The following is a 24368-nucleotide window of genomic DNA, read 5'->3' as shown; positions in this document are numbered from 1 at the left end:
GTCTTATGTATGTAAACCAGATATAGATATTGATCTAACAAGTTGGCCTAGTCGTTAAAACTCCCTTGAATTGAAGAACTGCTACATTAGAGAAGGTACAACAATAAAATAAGAGGAAGCTGTACCTGATAGTCTGCATCCTCTTAAACCGGGTGGCATTTTCCTTTCCAATGTAAAGGGGACCTATTATGAAAAATATGTTTTTTCTTGCTTTAACATATACAAAGTGGTCTCCTCTCACCCTGCCAACTCAGAGAAGGAGGAAAGCAACCAAATTCTGCAGTGTCTGTACAGCTGCCCGGATGAGCCGTCCAGTGTGATGTGGCTTCTACGAGCCGTTCAGATTCTGCTCCCGTCGTAACGTAACGATGGCCGCGATGCGTGAAACCACGCCCACAACTAACTCTGGCCGGAACAACAAAAACAACTCTGCCGGCCGGAGCTTCCGCAATTTTTTCGTAGCGGTGTATCGCGTCATTCAGGCAGCCAATCAGCACAGAGCCTCATTATCATAGCCTCCCCGCCCACTCAGAATCCTGCATAGATAATGAGGTTGGAGAATGAGATGATAAAGACATGGTTTAGATGCTGAATTTCTAATTTATTTAGCAAAAACAATCAAAAGCTTGTTTTTAAGACATTCATGGCCTGTTTAAAATAGGTATTGGATGCCATAATAGGTCCCCTTTAAACTTTAAATGACTGGTCTATCCAACTGAAATGCAAGCCCCTGTCAGGATTTTAGTTATATCTCCCGCTGGTCAACACCACTGCTCTACTATTATGTTAAACATTTCAGCATCTTTGATATTGCGGGTTAACAGCTAGCCATGTTATTGTTCTCCCATTACAGCTGACCAACTTTTCTGTTGAATCCGGTCAGCCCTTAGGGCCTGCTGATTATCCTTGCCTGCTCCGTGTTTGATAGATAATCAATGGAGTCGCTGTCACCGCCTGAAAAGAAAAATCGAAATTGGGCCACAGTGTTACTGTGTGCCGACTTTGGCAGTCATCCTCTGAGAGAAAGGCTGCTGGCTCCAGCAAAGACTTCAGCATTTTGATTATTGCTCAAACTTTTGTAGGCTAATCAGAAAATCTTCAAGGACACTCCATATAGAAAGTGGACGTCCAGATACTCTGACTCTTTATTTATTTATTTTTTCTCCCATAGCTCAGCACAAGTCTATTATAGTACAGTAAGGTTTTTTTCTGGCACTAATAGGGGTTTGGCTTGCTGTAAAGAGTCACTGAAGAAGACGGTAAGCTGGAAAATACCAACAAGTGTAGACAATTACGTAAAATACATGATGCCGTATTTTACAGAAATCTGTATTTTCTTTTCATACCAACTTATTTTTGGGGTGGGGTGGGAGGGTCGTCGATGGTCAATTGCAGAGAAAGAGTATTTAAAAACATTTGGAATTGCAGGAAATGGTCATAATTGACTCAAAAATAGATGGCACTACATTTAAGTGTGAATACATTCAGATCAGATATTATCATGTCCTCGGATTTCTTTAAAGAAAAAAAAAAAGTAATTATGGAAAAGGAACCACTCAACCTCAGAGTGCATCATCCACAGAGATGTTCCTTCCTGCTTGTCTTTTATGTTAATTCCTGCAGTGAAAGAACAAAGCACATGTTAGGGCAGCACCAAAGCTCCGGATCTGTCTTGTGGGTGCTGGGAATCGCCTTTTGACAGGTCTTACCTCAGATGTTTATAGTCAAGCCTATTTCTGCTTCTTAATGTTGGGGCTTTTTAGGTAACATGATAGATCTGTATGTAGCAATAACGTAAATTGAAGCATGTTTATATTTGAATTAGGGCTGTTCGATTTTGCCCAAAAATAAGATCTCGATTTTTTTTTTTTCTCTCAAAATCCGATTTTCGATTAAGATTACGATTATTTTGTGAATTGACAAAAGGCAAAGAAATGATTTCAAATATGCTGTTTTTTTTATTGAACATTTGCCCCATTGGGCTTTAAGTGCAAACTTTGCTCTTATTAAACCAAAAATGAATGAATAAAGTGCAAAACTCTGTAAAATAAGTTGAAAAAAAGTTTTATAAAATATAAAGTTTTATCTCTGAAAAAGAAAATCAGCAAATCAGCACTTGCAAACATACAGTAAGTTATATTTCCAATTAAATAAAACAAGACATTTTCTAATTAAACTAAACTGGGTCTTTGCATGCTAAATAATAATGCAACCCATGAAGGAGGTAGAGGTGTGTAATGTCAGTCATTACATTTGATATTCACATTGGCAAGTTTTTTGCAAGGAACACGACCCGGTCTCCCGCATCTGGCTTGAGGGATGCCCGGTGGCATGTTACAATGCCCCCTCCTACACTAAAGAGCCTCTCCGATGGGGCACTTGTCACAGGTATTGAGAGGTATTTCGATCAATCATTAATATGGTATCAATCATTAATATGTGTGCAGACAAGGTTAAATAAAAAATTTTTTTTTTTTTTTGAAAAATCGATTTTACGATTTTCACATTTTAACATCGTTCTAATTACATAATCGCGATTACGATTTAAAATCGATTAATCGAACAGCCCTAATCTGAATATTAATATAGTTCAGGTCAAAGTACTTGTGCTCTTAGCCTTATTGATATTTATCTGACCGTGTGATGTCGTCTACGTGATTATTTTCATGTGGGGATGCATTTTAATGCCAGGTATGGGCACACATAACTTTGAGCTATCTACTTGTGATCAGATCTTACAGGATGCCCAGTGATACCAGCTCTGAACATCTTCTCTGATGCATTTCCAGTTTACTCTTCTTGAACAATCTATTAAGATTATAGCTTTCAGACCACCAGTCCTGGCAAATGGATATTAACTTAAATATAGTATTACATTAAGATTACAGGGTGACTGACGCAGCTTGACTCTGCTCGGTTAGACTGGTTCCACTGGTGCTTCAGAGTGGAGCGTCAAGGTTGGATAAAACAGTGCTCTTTATAAGGTTTCAGCCTTGTGTTAAAGAAGCAGCTGTGTGAGATGGGGGAGTTTACCGGTGAAAGCCAGTAAAGTATATTTTGTTAGCTTTTAAAGTTGGTTTAATACTTGTTTTAAAAAGTTCCTGTCAGTTTAAAAAGATAAATACATTGAAGTTGCAGGTAGTATTCCAATTTGATGAGTATTTTTAAATATACACCATACTATAGCCATTGTAAGGCCATGTCATTTAAATGACAGACACCCCTTTTATGTTACTGTGGACATAGCAGATAAATACTCTTAGAATAAGTACATGGAAAATTTCAAGCAAAAAGTAAAGATACAAACTACGATATATCCAGTCATTTGTTCAATTTGAACAGAAATATCGACTGTATCATCATTTGTGATTTGTTTGTCCTATCATAGACCTCTAGTACAGGCGGTGATTCACGCAGAGACATTTTGATATTTTATCTATAATCTCTTGAATCTGTCTCTTGCTCCAACCCCAGGGAACAATTTATCAATGTAAAATTTATGGTTTTGTTGCTGATCTCATTTTGGTGCAGTTTCAGACCTCTTTCGAGAGCATCAATTCTTTTTATGCAGCAGGAGCTTGTACATATGTGCTTCTAATGGAAATTGTTTGTTCATATCTTAATATGGTCCTTTTTTTTTAATGCTGTTTTCCTTTCACTTAATCGATTTTTTTCTTTTTTTTTTTAACCACAGAGAATCAGACACAATGACAAACATCAACACAGCTAACATCAACTTTAAATGGGACCCAAAAAGTCTCGAGATACGTACTCTGGCTGTGGAGAGGCTGCTGGAGCCCCTTGTTACCCAGGTAATGCCACCACATTGTCCTCCCGGAGTCTTATGTTTTTAATGGCATTATAGGGAAAGGCCTAATTTGTGCAGGGGATTTGTTGCAAACTGTTTTCACAGTAAAATCACATAAATGTTAAAATATGGTTAATCATGTTGATGAATGTTTTTGCACCTGATATATTGTTGAAAACTAAAACGGCAATAAGCATCTTATAAAGAAAACATGTTTTTAACCATACAGTCCACATTATATTATAGACTATAACCGGATTCTAATCCTGTGAAGAAAAGACATTTAGTACAACAATGTAGGGCTGGGCGATATATCGAGATTTTAATATATATCGATATATTTTCAAACACGATATGGTACGAGACAATATCGTTTATATCGAATTTAAAAAAAAAAAAATTTTTTTTTTTTTTTTTTTTTTTACATTTTTTTTTTAAATGATTTTGATATAGCTTATTTTGTGACAAATTGACTTGAATGTTTTATTTGAGATTTGCACAAATGTTTTGTTATTTGCACAACTGTCAACCTCAGTGGAAAAGTCTGCCTGTTACTGTCTACATTGTATTAATTACAGTGTATTTTAATGTAATTGTTATGCAGGAAAGGGATATTTGTTTTATTTTATTCAAGAAGCATTTTTATTCTATATATGCAGGCAGTTTATTTTTATTTCATTTGTTTTATACATGTTGATATTGTGCAGACCTCTGTTAATAAAGGTACCTGTGTGACATTTGGCACGAGGCTTTGTATTAAAACTGACTGTTTTTTTAAGGGTTTGCCTCAGAAAAAAATTAAGCTAACAGAGATGCTATGCTATAATGCTTTGGGGGAAACCCCAAGTAAGGCACAGAAAAAATATCGAGATATATATCGAGTATCGCCATTTAGCTAGAAAATATCGAGATATGACTTTTGGTCCATATCGCCCAGCCCTACAACAATGCTACCATCTGTTATAAACCCGGTTTATAACAGAAAAGATCCACTTGAATACCTATAGTTTGTCTCATGCAGCTAAGCTCCTAAAGCAAATATTTGTTGTTGAATGCATGTTTATTTTTAAACCTCTCCCATAGGTCACCACCTTGGTCAATTCCAGTAACAAAGGCCCGTCTAACAAGAAGAAGGGGCGCTCCAAGAAGGCTCATGTTTTGGCTGCATCAGTCGAGACCGCTACCCAGAACTTCCTCGAGAAAGGAGAGAAGATTGCAAAGGAAAGTCAGTTCCTAAAGGATGAGCTGACTGCTGCAGTGGAGGATGTCCGTAAGCAAGGTATATTAAAGAGACATATCGCGACAGTGTGTCGTTTCTAGCTTGTAGAAGTGCTTCTTAAGATGGGATAGATGATAAATAAATCATGAGGTTTGTACATATCATCTCCCTCAGTAGAAAGCCTTTAAATAAGAATATACTTGGAGATAGATTTCTATTTGCTTTGCGATTTGAAGGGAGTCTATTTATAGACTTTTTAGTAATGCATGCAGACAATTCACCTTCATTTCTTGGTAGATGCAGACAAACGCATCTGTGTACTACAATCTAACATTGATTTCTCTGAAAGGAGTTGTATGATTAACATCAACGGTTTCTATTTTTACCAGCTTTGTGGCAATCATTTTAGACTTAAAACCATCACTGCCCTATGTCATTTATCTCTATGCTATTTGGATAATGGCCACCCTGATACCATTGAAACCCCGAGTCCTCCATCGATCTAAGTAATGCCAGAAGAACATGTCAGAAGCAGACAAAAACAAAAAACACCAGTGGCAAAAAATCTGGATGTTTGTCAGTTGATCTATTTGAACCGAAACCATCTGGCATGTCAGAAGTCATCAAATCATCATACATTTGCTGTCCGTCCTTGTTTGAATTGTAATGGTGTGAATTTGCCTCCTTGTATCCGCGAGGTTGGATAGTGGAGTACCAACTAATTCTGCGTTGAGATTGATGCGCAGGCTTTGACTGCCGTCTCTGCTTTCTTCTCAAAATGCTTCCCTTTTTCTTTCATTGGCACATATATCAAAACAGCCCAGCGCAGGAAGGGTTGCACGTATAAATTGTTAGCAGCTGTTTCCGATTACAAATTTATTTAAATTGCAATATCCACCTTCCTTTCGGGAGGCTGCCCACACACATCCTTCTTTCAAGTTAATTTCATGACTCAACTCTCAAGACAGAAGTCCACCATCAGATCACCAGAGAATGAAATTGCGATTTCTCATGATTGCATGTTCTACCATCTAACGACTACACGAGCCACTCTGATTTACTCATGAATTCACTGTATATTTAAACACACTAGCCGACCATTGAGAGAAGGGAGCTGTGGTTTGGAAGGGTGGCTTTCATCGTTCTTAGAAATGACATCTCCCCAGATGCCCAGCGAGTTAGATGTCCTCATCTCTGAGTAGTTGGGAGGTAGAAGACATGTCGTTGCATAGTATGTGCAGTGCTCTGAGCCCAGGAATGTGATTTGTATTTGGGGTAAGCTGTCACTAGGTTGGAATTTGGAGACTGTTGTTAGCTGGTGGCTAGGTCTGGCTGTCAGCTCTGTTGTGCTGCTCTGTGGAGCGTGTCTAGACTGATAATACAGTCATTGAGTACGATTATACCTCCACCATTGCCGTGGAATCAGGGAGCATTACCACCCAGCTGTGGCTTACCAACTGTTAACATTGAGGGGAAAAAAAAACAAAAGACTGCATGCAATGCTTTAACTAATGAGTCTATCAGTGACTTTTTTTGCCCTCCAACCTCCCTATAAAATTGTATTTATTTATTTATATATATATATATATATATATAAAATATACATTTTCTTGAAATAAATCAAAAGTTCAGTACACATTTCTTACAGTGTCATTTTCTTTAGCCAGCTTTTTCCTGTGTAGTCGTGTCCTTGCTCTCTGCATCTTGCCCTTCCTGACTGTATCTTTGTTGTCCTGCTGTTTGGAAGGCTTATTGTGTGATATACATTTTAATCATTTCATCATGCACGTTCTGGGGTGCAAGGGAGCATTGGATAGATGGAGGTTTATTAAAGAAGCACTGATCACTATCTGCCCCCTGAAAATGGCCTTATTGATTTTCTTCACAGGGGGGAAGAACAGCCTGAGGGTACGATATCTGTTTGAGATCTGTGTAGTCGATCATTTGCACAAACTGTTTTTAGCTCTAGCTGTCAGGGTGAAATGGGAAAATCTGCATGAGATGATAATTCGTGGCCTTTTTAGCTTTTTCTTTTTTCAAATAAGCAGCACATGCCTTAATTTAAAATGTATCACATTATTAATAAAATAGCGTTAATATAAAATTCAATATTTATTAGAATAGTGCCAATTTGTTTTCCCTTTTTTTTATAGTAATTTGGTTATCTTCACTATGAAAATGTTAAGACTTGAGGCCAGATGCATCGGATTTTGGGGCTTTTACTGGTAAAACTGTGCACAAAGGTAGAAATGTGCAAGCTCATTATTTCTACTGGATTTATAAACCCTTGCATGTGTTTTGTTGCCTTATATAAATTTTAGTCATTGAATGCATATGCACAAGCTTGACGTTCACTCCTATTTTAGCATAAGGCATTTGCATTTAAAATGCTTTTTGCAACGTAAAATTTAGAAATGCAAATTCATTTTGAAAATGGCAGGTTTATATGTTTCATCAAGCCTACAAATATGTCATGTCAGTGCCATTAAATCAGGTTGTTAAACTTTTCCAGGTCAGAAAGTGCACCATATGGACAACCCTTTTTAATTACAAGGTGTTCAGTAAAGTGATAAAAATTGAGAAAGCCTTTGTTGTAGTTTTGACCTTGTTTTTGGTGCCGGCATGACCATTGGGAAGCAGAAGCGCTGTGTGACATGTTGAACCAGCCAGGCAGGGAAAAATGCATCAAACGGCTGCCCGTCCTTCACATTCCTGAAAATATCAAATGACTTCTGACCCAGTAAACACGTTGTGGGCAATGAACTGAAACTGATTTCAAACAGATCATCTTCTCATCTAGATTACTACATGCCAACATTACTAATCATAATGTCTCTGGGCATGATTTCTTGGCTTTAATGTGCAAAGAAGAATGCCATCATGCAGATACTTTTTAAATAGGTACACTTCAAAGGTTTTGTTAATATTCCTGTTTAGTTAGAATCTGCTTTGAAGTGGTGAAGAAACAAACTGTTGCTGATTTAAAACAAAAACAAGTCTGTTTTAAACTCAAGTTTCAGTTGAAAACCTCTCCTTTTTTACTGTAACAAGATCTGAAACGTGTGCTACTAGAGCTGAAACGAGGACTACCAGAGCTCCACTGGGACCTGTTGTTGCTCTGCCTGCCACTTGTTGGAGGTCTTGCAGTCAGAGAGCCGCCTAATTGACTTGTCCCTGGCTCCGTCAGCCGACCCACGCAGAGCTGCCAGCAAACGTTTGCAAAGGAACCTCATGTTTCAGTGCTGACATCAGAAGTGCCCCTCTGCGTTTAGCTCACGTGTGGTTAGCACTAGCTGCCTAATGCTTATCTAAGCATCCTTACGGTTGGAATGTTGCCGCTTGCCTGAAATATACGAGGCTTCAGCATTTGTCACTTTTGTTTCTCCTTTTCAGGTGAGTCAATGAGACAGGCCTCCAGCGAATTTGCAGAAGACCCCTGCTCCTCTGTGAAGAGGGGCAATATGGTTCGCGCTGCCAGAGCCCTCCTTTCAGCGGTCACACACCTGTTGGTCCTGGCAGACATGTCTGATGTCTACAAACTCCTACTGCAGCTTAAACTGGTGAGAAATTTTCTTCAACTTGATAAACGTGTTTTTTTTTTTTTTCATGCGATGGCTCCTTAAATGCCTAATGAGGTTTATTCATGCTTTTGGCAACATTTATTCAACCACCACCAACCACAACGTTCTTCCACTGACTTTTATAGCAACAAATTGTGATTCTGTGCATTTAGAAAAAAGATGATGCATAGAAGTAAATGCTCACCGATGACATATACCCAGAGTATTTCTGACGCTGGTATTCCAACACTTCGATCACTTTGGGAAATGTAGTTTGCATTTACAAAAATTGAAGGACTCTATTTTTTAAGAGTTTAAGAAATTAAACTTTTTCAAATTAAAAGTATTTTTTTAATTTAACTGGGGTTTTGCATTATGCATACAAAACTTTACTTAATAAATTTATTCACAGAGTAATAACAAGGACATAGAGATATTAAGATCTCCTATTAAAAGCATCCCACGCAGGTTTTGCTTCATTATTTAGTGGTGTTCCTGTCCAGGTGACCTAGAAAGATATTGAATAGGTCACCTAGGAGTCAGAAGACCTGGCCACCACATGCATTTCTACTGCTTTTGGCATAAATATTACTTGCAGGCCTTTGACTAATGCTAATTTCTTGTTTGTCATGCACCTGGCTAGCGGCTAGCCAGGTTGATGTTTCTGGCAGTCTTTAGGCATTTTTAGATTAGGCCCCTTTACATTCCCTGGAGTAAGAACACGTGTTTAACGTGTGCTTCCAGTGTATATGCAAGGTGTGTTATTGTCTTATTGGAGGCGTTATTGAGTGGTACTGTGCAACATGACGGCCCCATCGTGTGTTAGTTAGCCTTGTTGGCCTCACCAATGGTAGAAGAGCTGGCTGATGGAGCAAGTGCCAGATCCACGCTTCCATAAATGGCAACGGGATTTACGGATGCCCCCCCCCCCCAGTCTTTCACTGTCACTTCTGCCCTTGTGGTCGTTGACCACATAGAGCTTTTTTTCTTGGGCTCTTAAATTTGTTTGTGACCTGAGTTTCGATTCCCGCACAGCCACTCACTGTCTATGTAACGGGCAGTTACTCCAACATTGGAACATGTTTTACAGTTCCCGTAAGATGATGATTTATGGCGTCCTTGGCTCTGAGGCTGAGGAGCTCGCAGACCCCCTCGCCATCCTGTGTCAACCTATGCACATCAGACACGACCTGTGTTTAAGAGTACCTTTGAGGCGTGTTATTGAGGAGGCCAGCTCGACACCTGACCCTGTCAGTTGATATGAAATGGACTGATGTCATGCTAAATTGTGGTAATAATATCGTCCATCGAGAGCCTGCTGGCGTACCGTGTCTCCACTCTGCTCTTTAATCACTCTGTTTTGATGAGAATGCCAAATGTGGTACATAATGCTTCAATTGTTTTGCCTGTTTTTCTAGATGGATATTTAACTTTATCCATCTCCTTGCCTCAGGTGGAGGAGAATCTGGTCAAAGTGCGCAATGCAGGAACAGAGCAAGAGTTGGGCATCCAGTACAAGGCCTTGAAACCAGAGGTGGACAAGCTGAACATCATGGCTGCCAAGAGACAGCAGGTAAAGTACATTCAGCAAATGAGTCTGACTCAGAAGAGGAATGAGATAGATTGTAGAGGTTAATGGGTACCACTGTTCCTACAACTATATAAGATCTACTACCCTCATAAAAAATAATTAAAACAGCAGTCATAACAAACAAGAAGAGTGCACTACACTTTCGCTGGCTGATTAGATCCAATAAGCATGAACAATCTTATCAAATCCAGTGATACAGGCTGGATAATAATAAAAAAGCTGACCAGTAAAGTGACAAAATGCATTCCTCCATGAGGGGGAAAAAAAAAAAACACATTTGTCACTTCTGCAAGTGGAAGTCGGTGGTGCACTTCAGAAGGCATTTTCCAATTGAAGCAACAAATGTTTGAATTTGCAAGTTCATGTTAATTAAAGTATCTTAGTGAGATGTTATGAAGAAATAATGGAAGATTAGTATGAAAATGAAGATTACAGCACTTTTTCACCCCCATAACAATATATTAAAAACCTTTTTTTTCGTGTTGCACTTAATTTAGACAGTGTTTTGTAGAAGCAAGCTAGTTTTGATGCTATAAAATGCTTAAATAATGCAACTGTATCATGTCACAATGTAAAGGCAGTGATGCCTATCAATTTTGTGCTTCAAAGCACTTGAGCAACATCTTGCAAAATCAAAGTCCAGAAAATTCCCAGATTCCCCATTGACCCGTCTATAGATGGTGAAGTGATCATTGAGTTTGAATTAAATGAAGGATCACAGATTTTGTGAGAAAATGACTTGTACTTGCACTTGCAGTTTTTTTCCTTAATGGAAAATTAGTTTATCCAGAGTGAATACGGGAAGTAATGGAGCTTATAGATGGGAGGCATTGGGCGGAGGGGAAAAAAAGCCTGGAAATATTTCATTAGGAAGAGATGGCTTCAGTTTTAACATGCAAGTGTTTCTCCCCCTTTTTTCTTTAATGTCATAAATCTATGCCAGTAATCACTATCTGCTCCGCTCCCTCATATGAAGATATATGCCGAGGTCTGAAGGGTAATACATTAAATTGCGAAGACACTTTATAATGACCTGATTATTAATGTGTTGTTACCGCAGGGGACAGAAATAAATCTGGGTCATCATAACAAACTCTTAGTCTTTTTCATAAGGGCATGAAGGGTCCACTTAAAATTAAAAGTTCACCACCCCTGTGAGTAGTGAAACTTCAGTTTATTTGTGTTTCCATCCTTTTCATTAATTCCTGCTAGGAGCTGAAGGATGTTCATCACAAAGACCAAATGGCTGCTGCGCGTGGGGTGCTACAAAGGAACATCCCCATGCTGTACACGGCATCCCGTGCCTGCCTGCAGCATCCTGACGTGGCAGCCTACAAGGCCAACCGTGACCTGATCTACAAGCAGCTGCAGCATGCAGTGTCTGGAATCTCCAATGCGGCCCAGGCCGCAACCACTGAAGACCCAGCCCTCGGTCAGCCAGCAGGGGGTGGAGAGCTGGCTTATGCCCTCAACAATTTTGATGTAAGTCAAATAAGGGATTTAGAAGTCATGGTTTATCTGCCCTTTTCTATGTATACATCAGTTCTTCAGTTCAGAAGATGGAGAAAAAAAATGGTTCAGATAATTGTGTGGATTTCTCTTTTTCGGCTTTAAGTAGCAACTCGGCTGAATCATAAACCGATCAAAAACCCTCAAGGTTTATAACTCAAGGTGGAAACTGGAACGATATATGTTGACAATGTGGGACATGGCTTTGGGGTACACTGAGTATGCTCTTGAGTCATACTACTGCAATCCGTAATTGGCTTCTGTATTAAATGGAGTGTAATATTACTACGGTCCTCATATAGAGATTTATATTGAGTTGCTTTAAATATATTTCCTTTACCAAAAACTTACCCCGTATCTACTTAAAGCTCCTGTTATGCTCCTGCTATTTGTGAAGGATTTTACTGAAGAATATTGTGCACGCATAATTGTTGGCAGTTTTTTGTTCACTTTAGAGAAGACATGGATATTAATCAACATTTAAATGAATTTAAATATAGGAACTAGATACCATCAGTATTATTTTTGTTCCCCTTTAGCACTGGGAACAACCGTAATCCTCTTCCAGGTCACAGCGATAAATATTGTTGATGCTCTAAACCTATATTATTCTAAAAGGTCTTTTAATATTATGTTTTTTTTTTGCAGACTGATGGCAGTGTTCTCTCAAATCCAACGCTGACTCAGTTTTAATTTGAATCTATTCATAGTTCAGAGGGTTTCAGATCTGTATTATCGCATAGCTGGGTTTCGAGACTTATAATAACAAACTAAAGAAACAAGTTAAAGATGCGATAAACATGCATGTGAACATGTGACTACTCGTAAAATGGACTAACAAAATGTCAAATAACAAGGTAACTACCCTAATGCTGCCTGAGATGAAAAATAAAAAGATGATTAAATTATCAACATTTAATGCATCTAATTTATAGGTTTGTTTATATATTTGGCAGGTCTGCAATGTCACAAAGAAGCACAAGTTTTATTGTGTTATCTATTGCACTGAATGCATCACTTATCTCTAGTTCATTTGTTTGTTAAATGTCTAAATCACTGATCAGCATGTTGACGTGTTCCTGCTGTGACAGTGTTTATTCATATAATGGATGAAGTTGGCATGCTTCTTTATCGTACGCCCATGGCTATATGATGCAGGGTTTTTAATTGCTCTCTGTTGTAACAGTATGTTCATGCTTTTCCTCATTTAAAATGTCATCTTTTAATATGAGTGACGAGGTTCTGTTATGACAATATCAGGCATTTTTTATTTTTATCTGGAGTTTGCCACTGATACCTTTATGGACATATCAGACCTTTTTGTGGCTCTGTTTGGGTCTAAAAAGCACCATGGTGATATGTCTGACTTTTCTGTGGCGAGGGATGGTTTTTTTTGTGTTTGTGCAAAAACGTAAACTTTTTTTCTTAAAGTAGAAAATGAGGGCTTTCTGATTGCGTGCTGTACGATTATATTAAACATTATAGTACATGCATGCTGAGCGACCACCGGCAGCTTTGAGTAGTGAGTTATGGACTGTTTTTTATCGAGTTTTGGATGACAATTTGAGATATTTGGGCGTTACTGTCAAGAAAAAAATACACTAAGCATGTTTTTGGTTCGGTGTTTACAATTTTCTTTTCTTTGTGTATTGCCCTCGGCAGAGTTCTGCCCTGAAGGTGTTAATACATCCATGGGTGAGCTCGCGGTTCCACCAGTAGACGGAAAATATGTTTAACAAAACAATCGATTTATTCAGTTGCTTGACAACTACTTTTGTCATCACTGGCAGCTCTCTTAGTGATTCACGACTTCATGACGTACTTTTTCATCAAACTTCTTAAATATGTCTCTGCTCAATGTCAGGTCTGTTAACAACAAAACCTTTGTCAACAAATGAGCGTAACTTCATCTCTTTGACTCAGGGTCATATTACTAGCACTTTTTCAGACTTCACCATGATTCAGTCTCACCAGTTACAGGATGTGGTGCAGCAGATCAATTCTGCAACATATTATCTTTGCTTGACACTTGTATCTGTCTGACAGGGGACAACCTTTATTGAGGATACCTCCCTAAAGTCTTGAATATTTCCCTCATGTGATGCTGCAGAAATACTGATCTTAACTTTGAAAAGGTTGTGTACCAGCAACTACATCTGTGAGCAACAGTTTGTTTCATATTCACCAGTCTAGTTTCAGAACTAACCACAGAACGGAAACTGCCCTGATTAGACTTTTTTGGGATCTAAAATGAGCCCAGACAATCATAAATGCTCCTTTCTAGTACTCCTAGATCTCAGCATAACATTCAACCAAACTTTATTGTAATATCTAGTAGAGCTGGGGATCGATTCAAATGTCAAGAATCGATTCGATTCTTAATATTCAGAATCGATTATCAAGATTTGATTCGATTCGATTCCGATTGATTTGGGTTAGTGTTATTAAAACAGTTTTTTGAGCTGTTGCATGAATTATATGACTTGACTGTAGTTATGCAAAATATTACTACTAGTGTTATATTGAGATTCAATAGCAAGTATTGGCAGCTAATGATGCTGTAAGGACCAATCAGCTCCCAGAATGCTGATAGAACTGCTTTCAGAAACATCGTGGGGCAGAATTATCAAACAGATCCAGGGCAGCAAACAAAGACTGATGAAATCGGTTTTATTTTTTCCCACATTCCGTTTTTATTTGTTCCATTTTGGTTTTTCATTTTTGAGAATTTGGTTTTTAGCATTTTTTACAAATATAACCCCAAGACAGTATATAAAGTAATGAAATATAGACAATTTATGCAATTATAACTGAACACTTTAATGTTTTCATACCTTTAAACATATTTAAAGGCAAAAACATGGCACCAGTTATTCTCGTGTCCAACAAAACATTCCTTTTTTGGGGATAAACCAAAAAATAACCAAAAGTTGTAATGTAATGATGGAAAAAAATATATATATAATAAATAAATAAAAGAAAATCCCCCCCCCCCTTTTTACTTTTTACATGTCTGGCTAAATTCTCATCCTAGAAATCCTGGCTATATCCAAAATAATCACCTGTCTTTGTTAGCAAACAAGTCAACCCCACCCACCCCCACCGCCCGCGCTCTCCCTCTGTTTGGTCGTCCATGTCTCTCGTGTGCCTGTTGCCATAGAGATATCACACACACACACACACACACACACACACACACACACACACACACACACACACACACACACACACACACACACACAAAGGAGGTCAGATGAGACAGAATAGAGGGTTTTGACAGGTTGTTGAATAAACCACTATTCTAATGGCTTCTTTTTTTCAAATTTATTTTTTAATGAGGCATCCACAGAATAGCAGATTTGGTTTGTAATGCAGAAATTACAATGATGGTGGTGATACCTCGGTCCTTTGCAGTGTTTCACCAGCTTGACAACTAGTGATGAACCAAATGTTCGTTAACCGAAATTTTTCGGCCAAAAATAGAAAAAAAAACCCACTTTCGGTGTTCGGAGGAATAAGTGGGGGAAAAAAACGAACAATTAATAACTGCGTGTGATGGCGCAATTAAACAGCGAACAGCGTGGAGTGAGGGGTGTGCAGTGTTAAATGCAGCAAACATGTGAGCATGTCAGATCATTACCTGGATGTAGGGAAAAAGCAGAGGACACGAGAAATGATCCAGGCTGAGTTGGATTTGGGAAAGCCGCTTGGTGACGGTCACGGGACGCACACCGCAGGAGATCGGGGAGAGAGCGCAGAGAAAAGGGCCCGTACTACCGATGCGGTGCGCGAACCCTCACTGTCTGTAATGACGAGATCCTCCAAGAAAATAACCCAGATCTTTACAATTATTATACAAGGCTTCAAATTGCGGAGATCAGCCCCGCCCCACCGCGACCCGATTAACTGGATTTGAAGGGGAGAAAATGAAAATGATTATGAGAAAAAATACAATAAGTACAGTAAGACAAATTGTGACTGCATATTTGTGATTTATGCAATGGTGAAAAAATTGGCAAAATAAATGAAAAACTGCGAAGAACCATTGTTCGGTATTATTCGGTATTCGGCCAAGTGTTTATTAGTTTCGGTTTCGGCCACAAATTCTATTTCGGACAACTTGACAATTAAACTTGGTACAAAAAGTAAGGAAATTTTGTTTCGGTAGATTATTTGTTGTAACAATGTTTCTTGGCATTTGTGGGATGAGCAGCAAAACTGAGTATGTAGGTTGTGCCCATGAAACATTTGCCAAATCTTCTCTGCCAATGCCAAACAACTTTGACTCTTGTTTGATGGACTGAATAATTCAAGTTTGAAGAAACACATGTTGGCAATTGAAGAATTTCTCCATTTAACAAACAGACCCTCAGTAACGTGTAGAAGAACCATACAGACTCTCCATATCTCTCTGCATTGAGATTGCCTCTAATGATGGCGAGCCTCATTTTTCCAATGAGGGAGATGCTGCTCCATCATACTGCCTCCACCAAAAGATGTAACTATTAATGCAGCAATCATCTTAGCGTTCTCCCTGTATTCTCCACACTTAGACCTTACAATCCAACAATCGGACTCATCGCTGAACATAACGTTCCGTCAGATGTTCAGGCTCCAGTGGAGATGTTGCCAACACCAGCACAAATGGGCCTGACGGTTAAGGGCAGTGATGTCAGGCCTCCTGTCAGACTCTTATGAGATTTGACAAATGTTGATCGGCACAACACGCATACTCAGCTCTGCTGCTAATCCCACAAATGCAGGTTCCTTACAAATGTGGCACCATTTCCTGAAGGGATATGAACAGGCTTTCCAACGGTATAAGATTTATTCCCAAGCAACATTGTTACAACAAAGAAATAATCTACCAAACACACACTTCCTTACTTTTTGTGCTAGGTTTAGTTGCTTCTCTTCTGGTCTTGTAGTTAAGTAAAGGCAGTGAAATAAACGTCAAAAGGTATTTTAGTTGTATGTAAAATGTGTATTCAAAAAATAATTTTACGTGATAAGAATGTGATAGTTTTGAAATAGAGTAATTTAAAATAATAGTAATAATAATACTAAAAATTATTTTTTGTCAGCTTTTGTTAATTCAGGACTTTTGTTCGTTGTACTAACAAATCACTTCATATTATAAATTATAGGATTTAATTAAAAACAGTGCTTTATTTTCAGCACAAAATTGTTTTGGTTGCACATAATTTTGAAGGATCCTTTTGCATTCATATTTTATTCTGTGGGACGTTACCACACCAAATTACAGCACTATCATAAATAATAGAAAATGGTGTGCAAAGCTGAACAAATTGAAGACGCGGCAGTAGAGCAGAAATCATAAGTTTTATTTCAAGGCACACGTTTGGTTTGTTCAGATAAATGGTTAACGTCTGTGCCGTGCAAATGAGCACAGGGTATTGCTAAATAAAATATCAAGACTGGCCACACAAGAAGAGATGATCACTAAGAGAGGAGAGGGAGTGCGACAACAACGATTATAGTTCAGGGAAACTGAGGTTGGAGGAAAAGGACAAACTGCAATCTAAGAATAGAATTTAGACCTGTAATTGAAGTCACAAGTACTTGTGAATTGACCCTATACAATAGGAATGTAAGCTCATTTTCTCCTGCTGCACTCAAAAGCCAGATATTAGCAGATGTTTTTAAATTTTGCATTGATTTTCTGTTTCATCTCGTTCTTGCTAAGTGTAAAGCACTTTGTGAATAGGCCTGGCCATTATTGCATGCATGTGGTGTGCTGTGATCTTTTGGCTACCTGCCTGGTCGCTCTGTACATTGAATTTAATAGATGCTGAATAATATAAAGACTAATGTGCTAAGTAACAAAAAAAAAAAGACTTTCTCTCTTTTGATTTTCCAGCTGATCTCTCTTCCCTCCAACCCCCCCTCCTCCTTCATGCCTCATTTCTCTCCGAAGATTTGGACAAGAAGCTATCGGTTATAGCATACCTTTTAAAAAAAATAAAAATGTTTTATTTATGTGGTTCTATCCTTTCCTTGTAGAAACAAATCATTGTGGACCCCCTGGCATTCAGCGAGGAACGCTTCCGTCCTTCTCTGGAGGAGCGCCTTGAGAGCATTATCAGCGGTGCTGCCCTCATGGCCGACTCCTCGTGCACACGTGATGACCGCAGGGAGCGCATCGTGGCTGAATGCAATTCTGTTCGCCAGGCTCTTCAGGACCTTTTATCGGAGTATATGGGAAATGTAAGTGTTTTTTAATTCTTCTCTTTTTCTTTCTTTTGCCATACCACCACCTCTTACTTAGTTATTGCTACCTTATTGCATACTTTTGGTTTTACGTCAACACTTTCCTGTTAAGTTAATTACATTGATTGGAAAAAAATGGAATGCCTTAATTTCCCTCTTAATCAGATGTTTACACCGATTGCAATCTTTGTTATTGTTTCTGCTACGCACTGTACACAATCAGGTTATGAGCCCCAACATTTATTTCATTTCCACTTGTCATGATTATTATGTTATCCAAAATGACAGAATATCTCCATCTTTATGCTTAAAGCAGAGTGAAGTAGAGAACTGGGACTTTTTTTTGGTCCTGAAAGTAAATATGATTTGTTTAAAGGTTTTATTCATTTTTCAGTAGAATTTCAATTTCCTAAAAGCTTCTGAAAGAGTATAAAGACTGTTAAAACCAGTTGTTCGCCATGTATCCCAGTGAGTGTTCCCCCCATGTATTATGAGAGATTATAGATTTCGTCTTTTTAATAAGGAAGCTTTGATATGCAGTCAAACTCTTAGTGTATGATGGTTCACCTCTGATACAGACTTCAAGTTTAATCTACGCCCATACTAGGTTCTGTTATATCTCATGCCTTATATTTGCCATAACGCGTTGATTGTTCTGGGGCTTATATTAGAAGATGTACAGTGGATGGAAAAGGAAAGACATTAAATGTTAATTCATGAACTAACAAATACTTAAAAGAACAACTAAAAGATTGAAAAGAAAAGCTGAGTTGTTAAACAGAAATCTGACAAAAGATGACAGCATTGTTGAATGGCCAGGACTGGTCCAACAGGTCTTTTTTCCTTCTTATTCATTCTTCCCACATTGAAAATTATGCAATATTAATGGCATTTATTTAACAAGACAGGAACGTGTCTACTGAGCCAGTGAAGTGTAAAGGTTTTGATAGGAGGGGGGTTTAAATGGTGCCCCAGCACTGCCACATATTGTAACCTCAATTATTCTATATTGCCATGACAGTGTGTCATGGCATATGTTGAATATAACAGTTCCTGCCAGTTTGTATTAATAATGCATCCCTTGTTCCCAGCATCTGTCAGGGGTTTCTCTGGCATCACAGAGTGATGCTTGCTTTGACATGTACATCGACTGACATTTAAGTTCCTTCAACTTGATATGATACATGATCATTTTCACCTTCATGAAAAACACATACCTGCAGTGGGACACTGTCTTTTGACCTCCTTTTTTTTTTTATAGTTTTATAGCTCAGAGCAATCTTCCTACTTGGTGCTCTTTGAGCAGTTTGACTTCTTGCAGAACCCCATTTCCAATTTTCTCTGTTGTGGTCTTGGTCTTCTTCTTTGTTCTGTTCTTTTATTTACAGTTCACTATTTGTCTGACTTTTCTTTGTTTCCCATGGGCATATAAATTGTGGCACATTTCTGCTCTTTTTTTGTTCATGTATTTATTTTTTGTTCTTATATCTAATTATAAATGTAGTTTTTGATTAGAATTTTCAAGGCTTCAGTCTACAATTGGTTGTGATAAGGGCTATTGCTACTCTTACTATCATTATTTTTGTTTTTAATGGAACATGAAACGCAAACTAAGCACACATGTACACTCACTAACACGTTTAATTCATACATGCCGGTGACTGATCCAGACTGGTATATCGCTCGTTTTTAGGTGGAGACAACAGGCATTAATTTAATTTCTGCATTATAACTTCATAATTGGAACTAGAACTTGGCAGCTAGCATTAAAGGACAACAGTAGAGTATATCTTACCAAGCAGTCAACTGAGCAATTTACATACTTTTGTCTTTTGATTGTACTAGAAAATCAGCCTTTTTTGTTTTATAGCTTGTTTAGCATGTTCCGGTATTATTCTTGGATATATTGAAGATATTGCAAAACTTGGGTCGTCTTAGCACGGTAACACAGCCCAGCTTGACATTGGTTGTATCGTTGAGCCAGGCCGGCTCGGAGCTTAAATGCACCAATAGCCCTAAGTCTCGGTGCCCTTAAGGAAAAATCAATTTTGCTCTGACTGTCAGGCTGATGGCTACTTATCTGATCAGCCCTTGTTGTTGTGTCATTGTGGAAATGTCGCACCCACATTTCTTTCACAAGGTGGGATATTTGTAATGTGTGGCCCACCAAAGAATTCATGAGACTGAACGAACATGATTGTTTTACTACAAACAAATAATTGGCGTATCTGTGTTCTTGTGTCTCCCGAGCTAACAGCTAATGTAGTCTGAGGATGGGACTTCGCCCTAAATAATTACACTTAAAGTCACACAAACACATTCTAGTTCAGACTTTCACAATTAACACAGAATGTAATCGTTATGCTGGCTGACCCATAATGCAATTGGGTGAAGATCTGTGCTTCAATCACCGACTGCTAAAATAGCACAAAATTTAATGTATTAATAGCCAATATTGAGCGTGAGCCTTGTGTGCAAATCAATACTATTATCAGGCTCAACAAATCCAAGAACAAAGCTCAGCTCAAGACTGATTAAAAAGGCTAAAATAGTTGAAATCCAGCATTTATTCCAACATTCAATGATGAAAGAAAGGTCTGGTGTGTTTTCTCAAAGTGACAGCAAGCAAGTCTGGGATGATGTGAAAAACATATTGGGGTTAATCTAAAACTGAAACCCTTGTATCTTTAACAAACGTTAACAGCAGTAGTAAACAAAGCAAACCAATCACAAATGGCATTAATAAGAAGTGCCATAAAACGGATGCTGAATTGTATAACCTTCCTCCCGATGACACAGCAAGTCGCGCATAGCTTCTTAAAAATGTGAGCTCAAACAAAAAATGTTTTGACCTGCTCATGGTGTAGCCTGAGTCATATATGCAGAGTCGAGAACAAATTTGAAACATTAAACAATAGGAAAATGTAACATGAACTACAAACTGTGTAGGCAGGGAAAAAGTCACTTCTGAATAAGCAAACTTGAAATCATAAAAAATGAGGAGGGTTCTTTGTTCTGAGATGCAGTCACCCACCAGGTAACACTGACATTTTCAGGCTAGCTTAAATAGCCTTCACTAATGGTTCAGAGAGTTGCTTTCCTTTTTAAGCCCACTTAAGTGCTTAGATGTGAACTCTCAAATACATACTGCAGATACTATTTTGGTTTGTTTCCAGTTGTGGACTAAGTTTCAGTTTACATTCATAGTTTGCATGGCTTGACAATTCAGCAGCTAGATTTGTTCAGTGTGAGCTTACTTGTTATGGTTAACGTGTGATATGCTGAGCCTTTCTATAATATGACTTTGGTAGATTGTGCTGTACTTACTATGAATTTTTGAGTCTGTTTTAGTTGGGAAATGCTGCTTATAGTAAAGACAAGTGTGGAGCCCTGGTCTGAGTATCAACTCTGCTGATAAATGGCACCAATTTAAAACTAAGTGCACAATTCCGTTCGGGAATATTACCTGCATTTCATATGATTTGTGCTTGAAGAGATTTATAAATCACTAGACATGGTGGTTTGCTCGTAAATTGTAAAAATTATGCATGTCAGGGAACTTTGGACTGACAGGAGTGGAGCGGTCATTTTTTTTCTATATATTTTTTTTTCAAAGTTTTTTTTCCCTCTTTTTGAACCCCTGCTTTTGAAACCAACTGGATTAAAAAAAGATGCAAAAACAATTACAAGATGGGTTTCAAGCAGTCAGTTATCTATTTGTTTATCTAATTAAAAAGTGAACATACAATGCTGTGTACAAGAAAAAAGATTTAGTGTGCCCAAGGCCTTTAAGTATATTTACAGCCTTCATAAAACATTGCTCTGTCAGTAACTGCTCATCAAGGACCGTTTCTCAAATCTGGCCCTTGATCTTTTGCTAGTGAATTCTGGCCTTTTTAATCAGCTGTATTGGCTTTACATGTGGTTTCTTATTAACATGCCTTCAGCTCTTAGTTCTGGATGGGTTCATTGGCAGGTGAGACTCTTGCTATAGATTGTTGCATGCATATTCTCTTCAGCTGCCACCTACATTTTGAGATTTTTTTTTTCAAATCTTGACAATTCTTTGGCTGCACCATCCCAATTTTTTTTTTTTTTTTTTAAAGTAGAAAGATAGCAGGCTGTATTTCTGTAGCACTTTTCATTGTTGTTAACCATTGAGTCCGTTGCACTTCAACCCTTATTCACCAGTCGGGCACAAGCTTTTCTTTGCCTGGTCTTGCATTCTAGACAATTCTTTTCTCATCATTCACTTAGTCGCACAAACCTAAAGACACTTCAGCATGTGGACTGGGAGGCTAGACATCAAACCATTAACCATCTAACTGACTCGTGACCACTATCCGCTGAGTTATAGATGCTCTGTACTGTGACTGTAGTGCAGTTAACACGGTGAGAATAAAACATTTACTGATCAACAGGCCTTAGTATGTAATATTTGTGATACCCTTCAGTGTTATTGGTATGCTTTGATAAGCTACTGCATTTTGGCACTCTAATATTAAGTTATTGTGATGTACCATATTGATATGGGGAGAAATGTGACCCTTTGAAGGACTTTAGAGGTGTACCAGTCTTGATGTAGTCACTGTAAATGGCTAATATTGTGCATACACTTCAATAATGCTAAAGTGACCCATGACTGATTGCTGCTGCTAAAGCAAGTGATATCATGGATCTCATGTCTAATAAAAAGCATAAGTCTTAGCTCTCAATAAAGGACTCTTTTTTTTTTTCTTACCTTTTTAAAATAAAGCTAACAACTGGCTTTTGCAATCAAGAATATTGGGTAATGTTGATATTTTCTGTCCCCCAGATGTTATGGACTGAAAAGACAATTTGACCTGACAAACTGCCATGTCAAAAAGAAAATACACCCTTAGTGTACCCTCCAGTATTAAGGTTTTACACATGTGGAAATAACACCAGAGAAAACTGTTTACAAATGGGAAACAGACAGTTACCAAACTTGAATTGATGTGTCAACAAAATCAGCCCAGTTGAATTTGGGTTTGACTTTACAAGTTTCAGCTAGCACGTTAAACTTTTTTTATAGCAGTATTTTAAAAAAAAAAAAAAAAGAGGGAGAGGGGAAAACAAAAGTAAAGTAGTAATTCTTTGAAAGGTTGTGAGGAAGAACCCATCTTACGCTGAAAAGAGCATAGAAGCATGACTTAAATTTTCTAAAGTCCATTTGAACAAACTTGGATTCTGCAATGTTTTTTTTTTGTTTTGAATGGACCAGACAGGAGTTTTTCTCCTCATGGCTGTTTTGTTTAATGGGTCATAACAAAATGTAATGCATTTCATATGGTTTAATGTGAACCAACATTTACAGGGCTATTCATTCCAATGACACTAGTCAACATTTGTAGGGGACCATAACCTTTAATCAAAGTTGTCCTTAGAGAAGAACAGAGGTTGTTTAAAATTCTGACATAACATCTAAGTGTGTTTTTGATTCACTTCAAATGTTGACTACTATGGATCAGGCTCATGGAATTGTACATGAGCTGCTCTTTGTCTCCATATGCTGTTGATAAATTGCCACAAGAAAAAGGAATTAATCCCCCCGAAGGCAGTAAAGCTTGGGGAAGCGCTGCTTAGTATTGATGTAAAAGCACAGTTCTCTGTCACTGGCTTCATATCTGGAAATATAACTTCAGAAAATGTATAAGAAAAAAAAATGTATATATTTCTGTTGTTTAGAGGAAATTTCTATTCTACTCAACTGTTGCAAAACACAGCTAACATGGCATTCATGTTAAGCTTTAATGATACAGCTGTTGTTGGCTTTAAATATTCAGCTCAAGTTTGAAAATTTAAAGCTGAGTCTATAGCCCCTTTCACACAGCCAGTTCGAGGCGGGAACGTTGCGCCTTTAAGCCGCCTCGCTGTTCTGTGTGAAAGTCACGGAGGCGGAATGGGGGGGCCAAGTGGCCCCACCAATAAGCCGGCAGCGGAGGTAGTCACAGAGCCGAAACGGGGTCTGTGTGAATGACACAGCCGGCATGCCGGCATGCCACTAGACGCTGACGCTGTCGTCACGCCTCTGATTGCGGAACGCCGGCATGCTGTGTGAATTTACAGACGGGAGCGGCGTTATGCCGGCGTTGTATGGTTCTGTGTGAACCAACAAAGGCGGCGTATTGGCAGGACTTCTTTACACCAATATTGCGGAATCTCTGTGTGAAAGGGGCTTATATAAAGTGCTGTCACCATTCACTTTGATATATTAATATAAAACCAGTTTTAAAAGCATCCTTCTGCCATCTCATGTTTGAACAATCTAATTCAAAGGCAGTGGTTAATGGATGTGCGTGGTGTTTTTATCTTTGATGGTTGCTAAGATTTCTATTTATCACTCATTTGTATTTGATACTGTGCATACCTCACAATTATATCTAGTTTTAAATTAAATCTGGTTTTAGATGTTTTTTTTAATTATCA

The 24368-nt window shown here is 38.2% G+C and overlaps 1 protein-coding gene across 2 annotated transcripts in view; it reads left to right on the top strand.

Moving 5' to 3' along the window:
* Nucleotides 1–24368, top strand: part of ctnna1 (catenin (cadherin-associated protein), alpha 1) — an 84912-nt gene that overhangs the window by 11715 nt on the left and 48829 nt on the right. For both annotated transcript variants that reach the window (XM_061724968.1, XM_061724966.1), the window contains exons 2-7: nucleotides 3695–3812; nucleotides 4892–5087; nucleotides 8421–8587; nucleotides 10041–10160; nucleotides 11391–11660; nucleotides 17712–17915. In XM_061724968.1, the coding sequence (XP_061580952.1) occupies nucleotides 3708–3812; nucleotides 4892–5087; nucleotides 8421–8587; nucleotides 10041–10160; nucleotides 11391–11660; nucleotides 17712–17915 (1062 nt within the window). In that variant the 5' untranslated portion in view covers nucleotides 3695–3707. The remainder of the gene's footprint in view (nucleotides 1–3694; nucleotides 3813–4891; nucleotides 5088–8420; nucleotides 8588–10040; nucleotides 10161–11390; nucleotides 11661–17711; nucleotides 17916–24368) is intronic.

This window comes from Cololabis saira, chromosome 7 (assembly GCF_033807715.1).
Source record: "Cololabis saira isolate AMF1-May2022 chromosome 7, fColSai1.1, whole genome shotgun sequence".
In the NCBI taxonomy this organism is placed as follows: Eukaryota; Metazoa; Chordata; class Actinopteri; order Beloniformes; family Belonidae; genus Cololabis; species Cololabis saira.
This window is presented reverse-complemented; position numbering and strand designations above follow the sequence as displayed.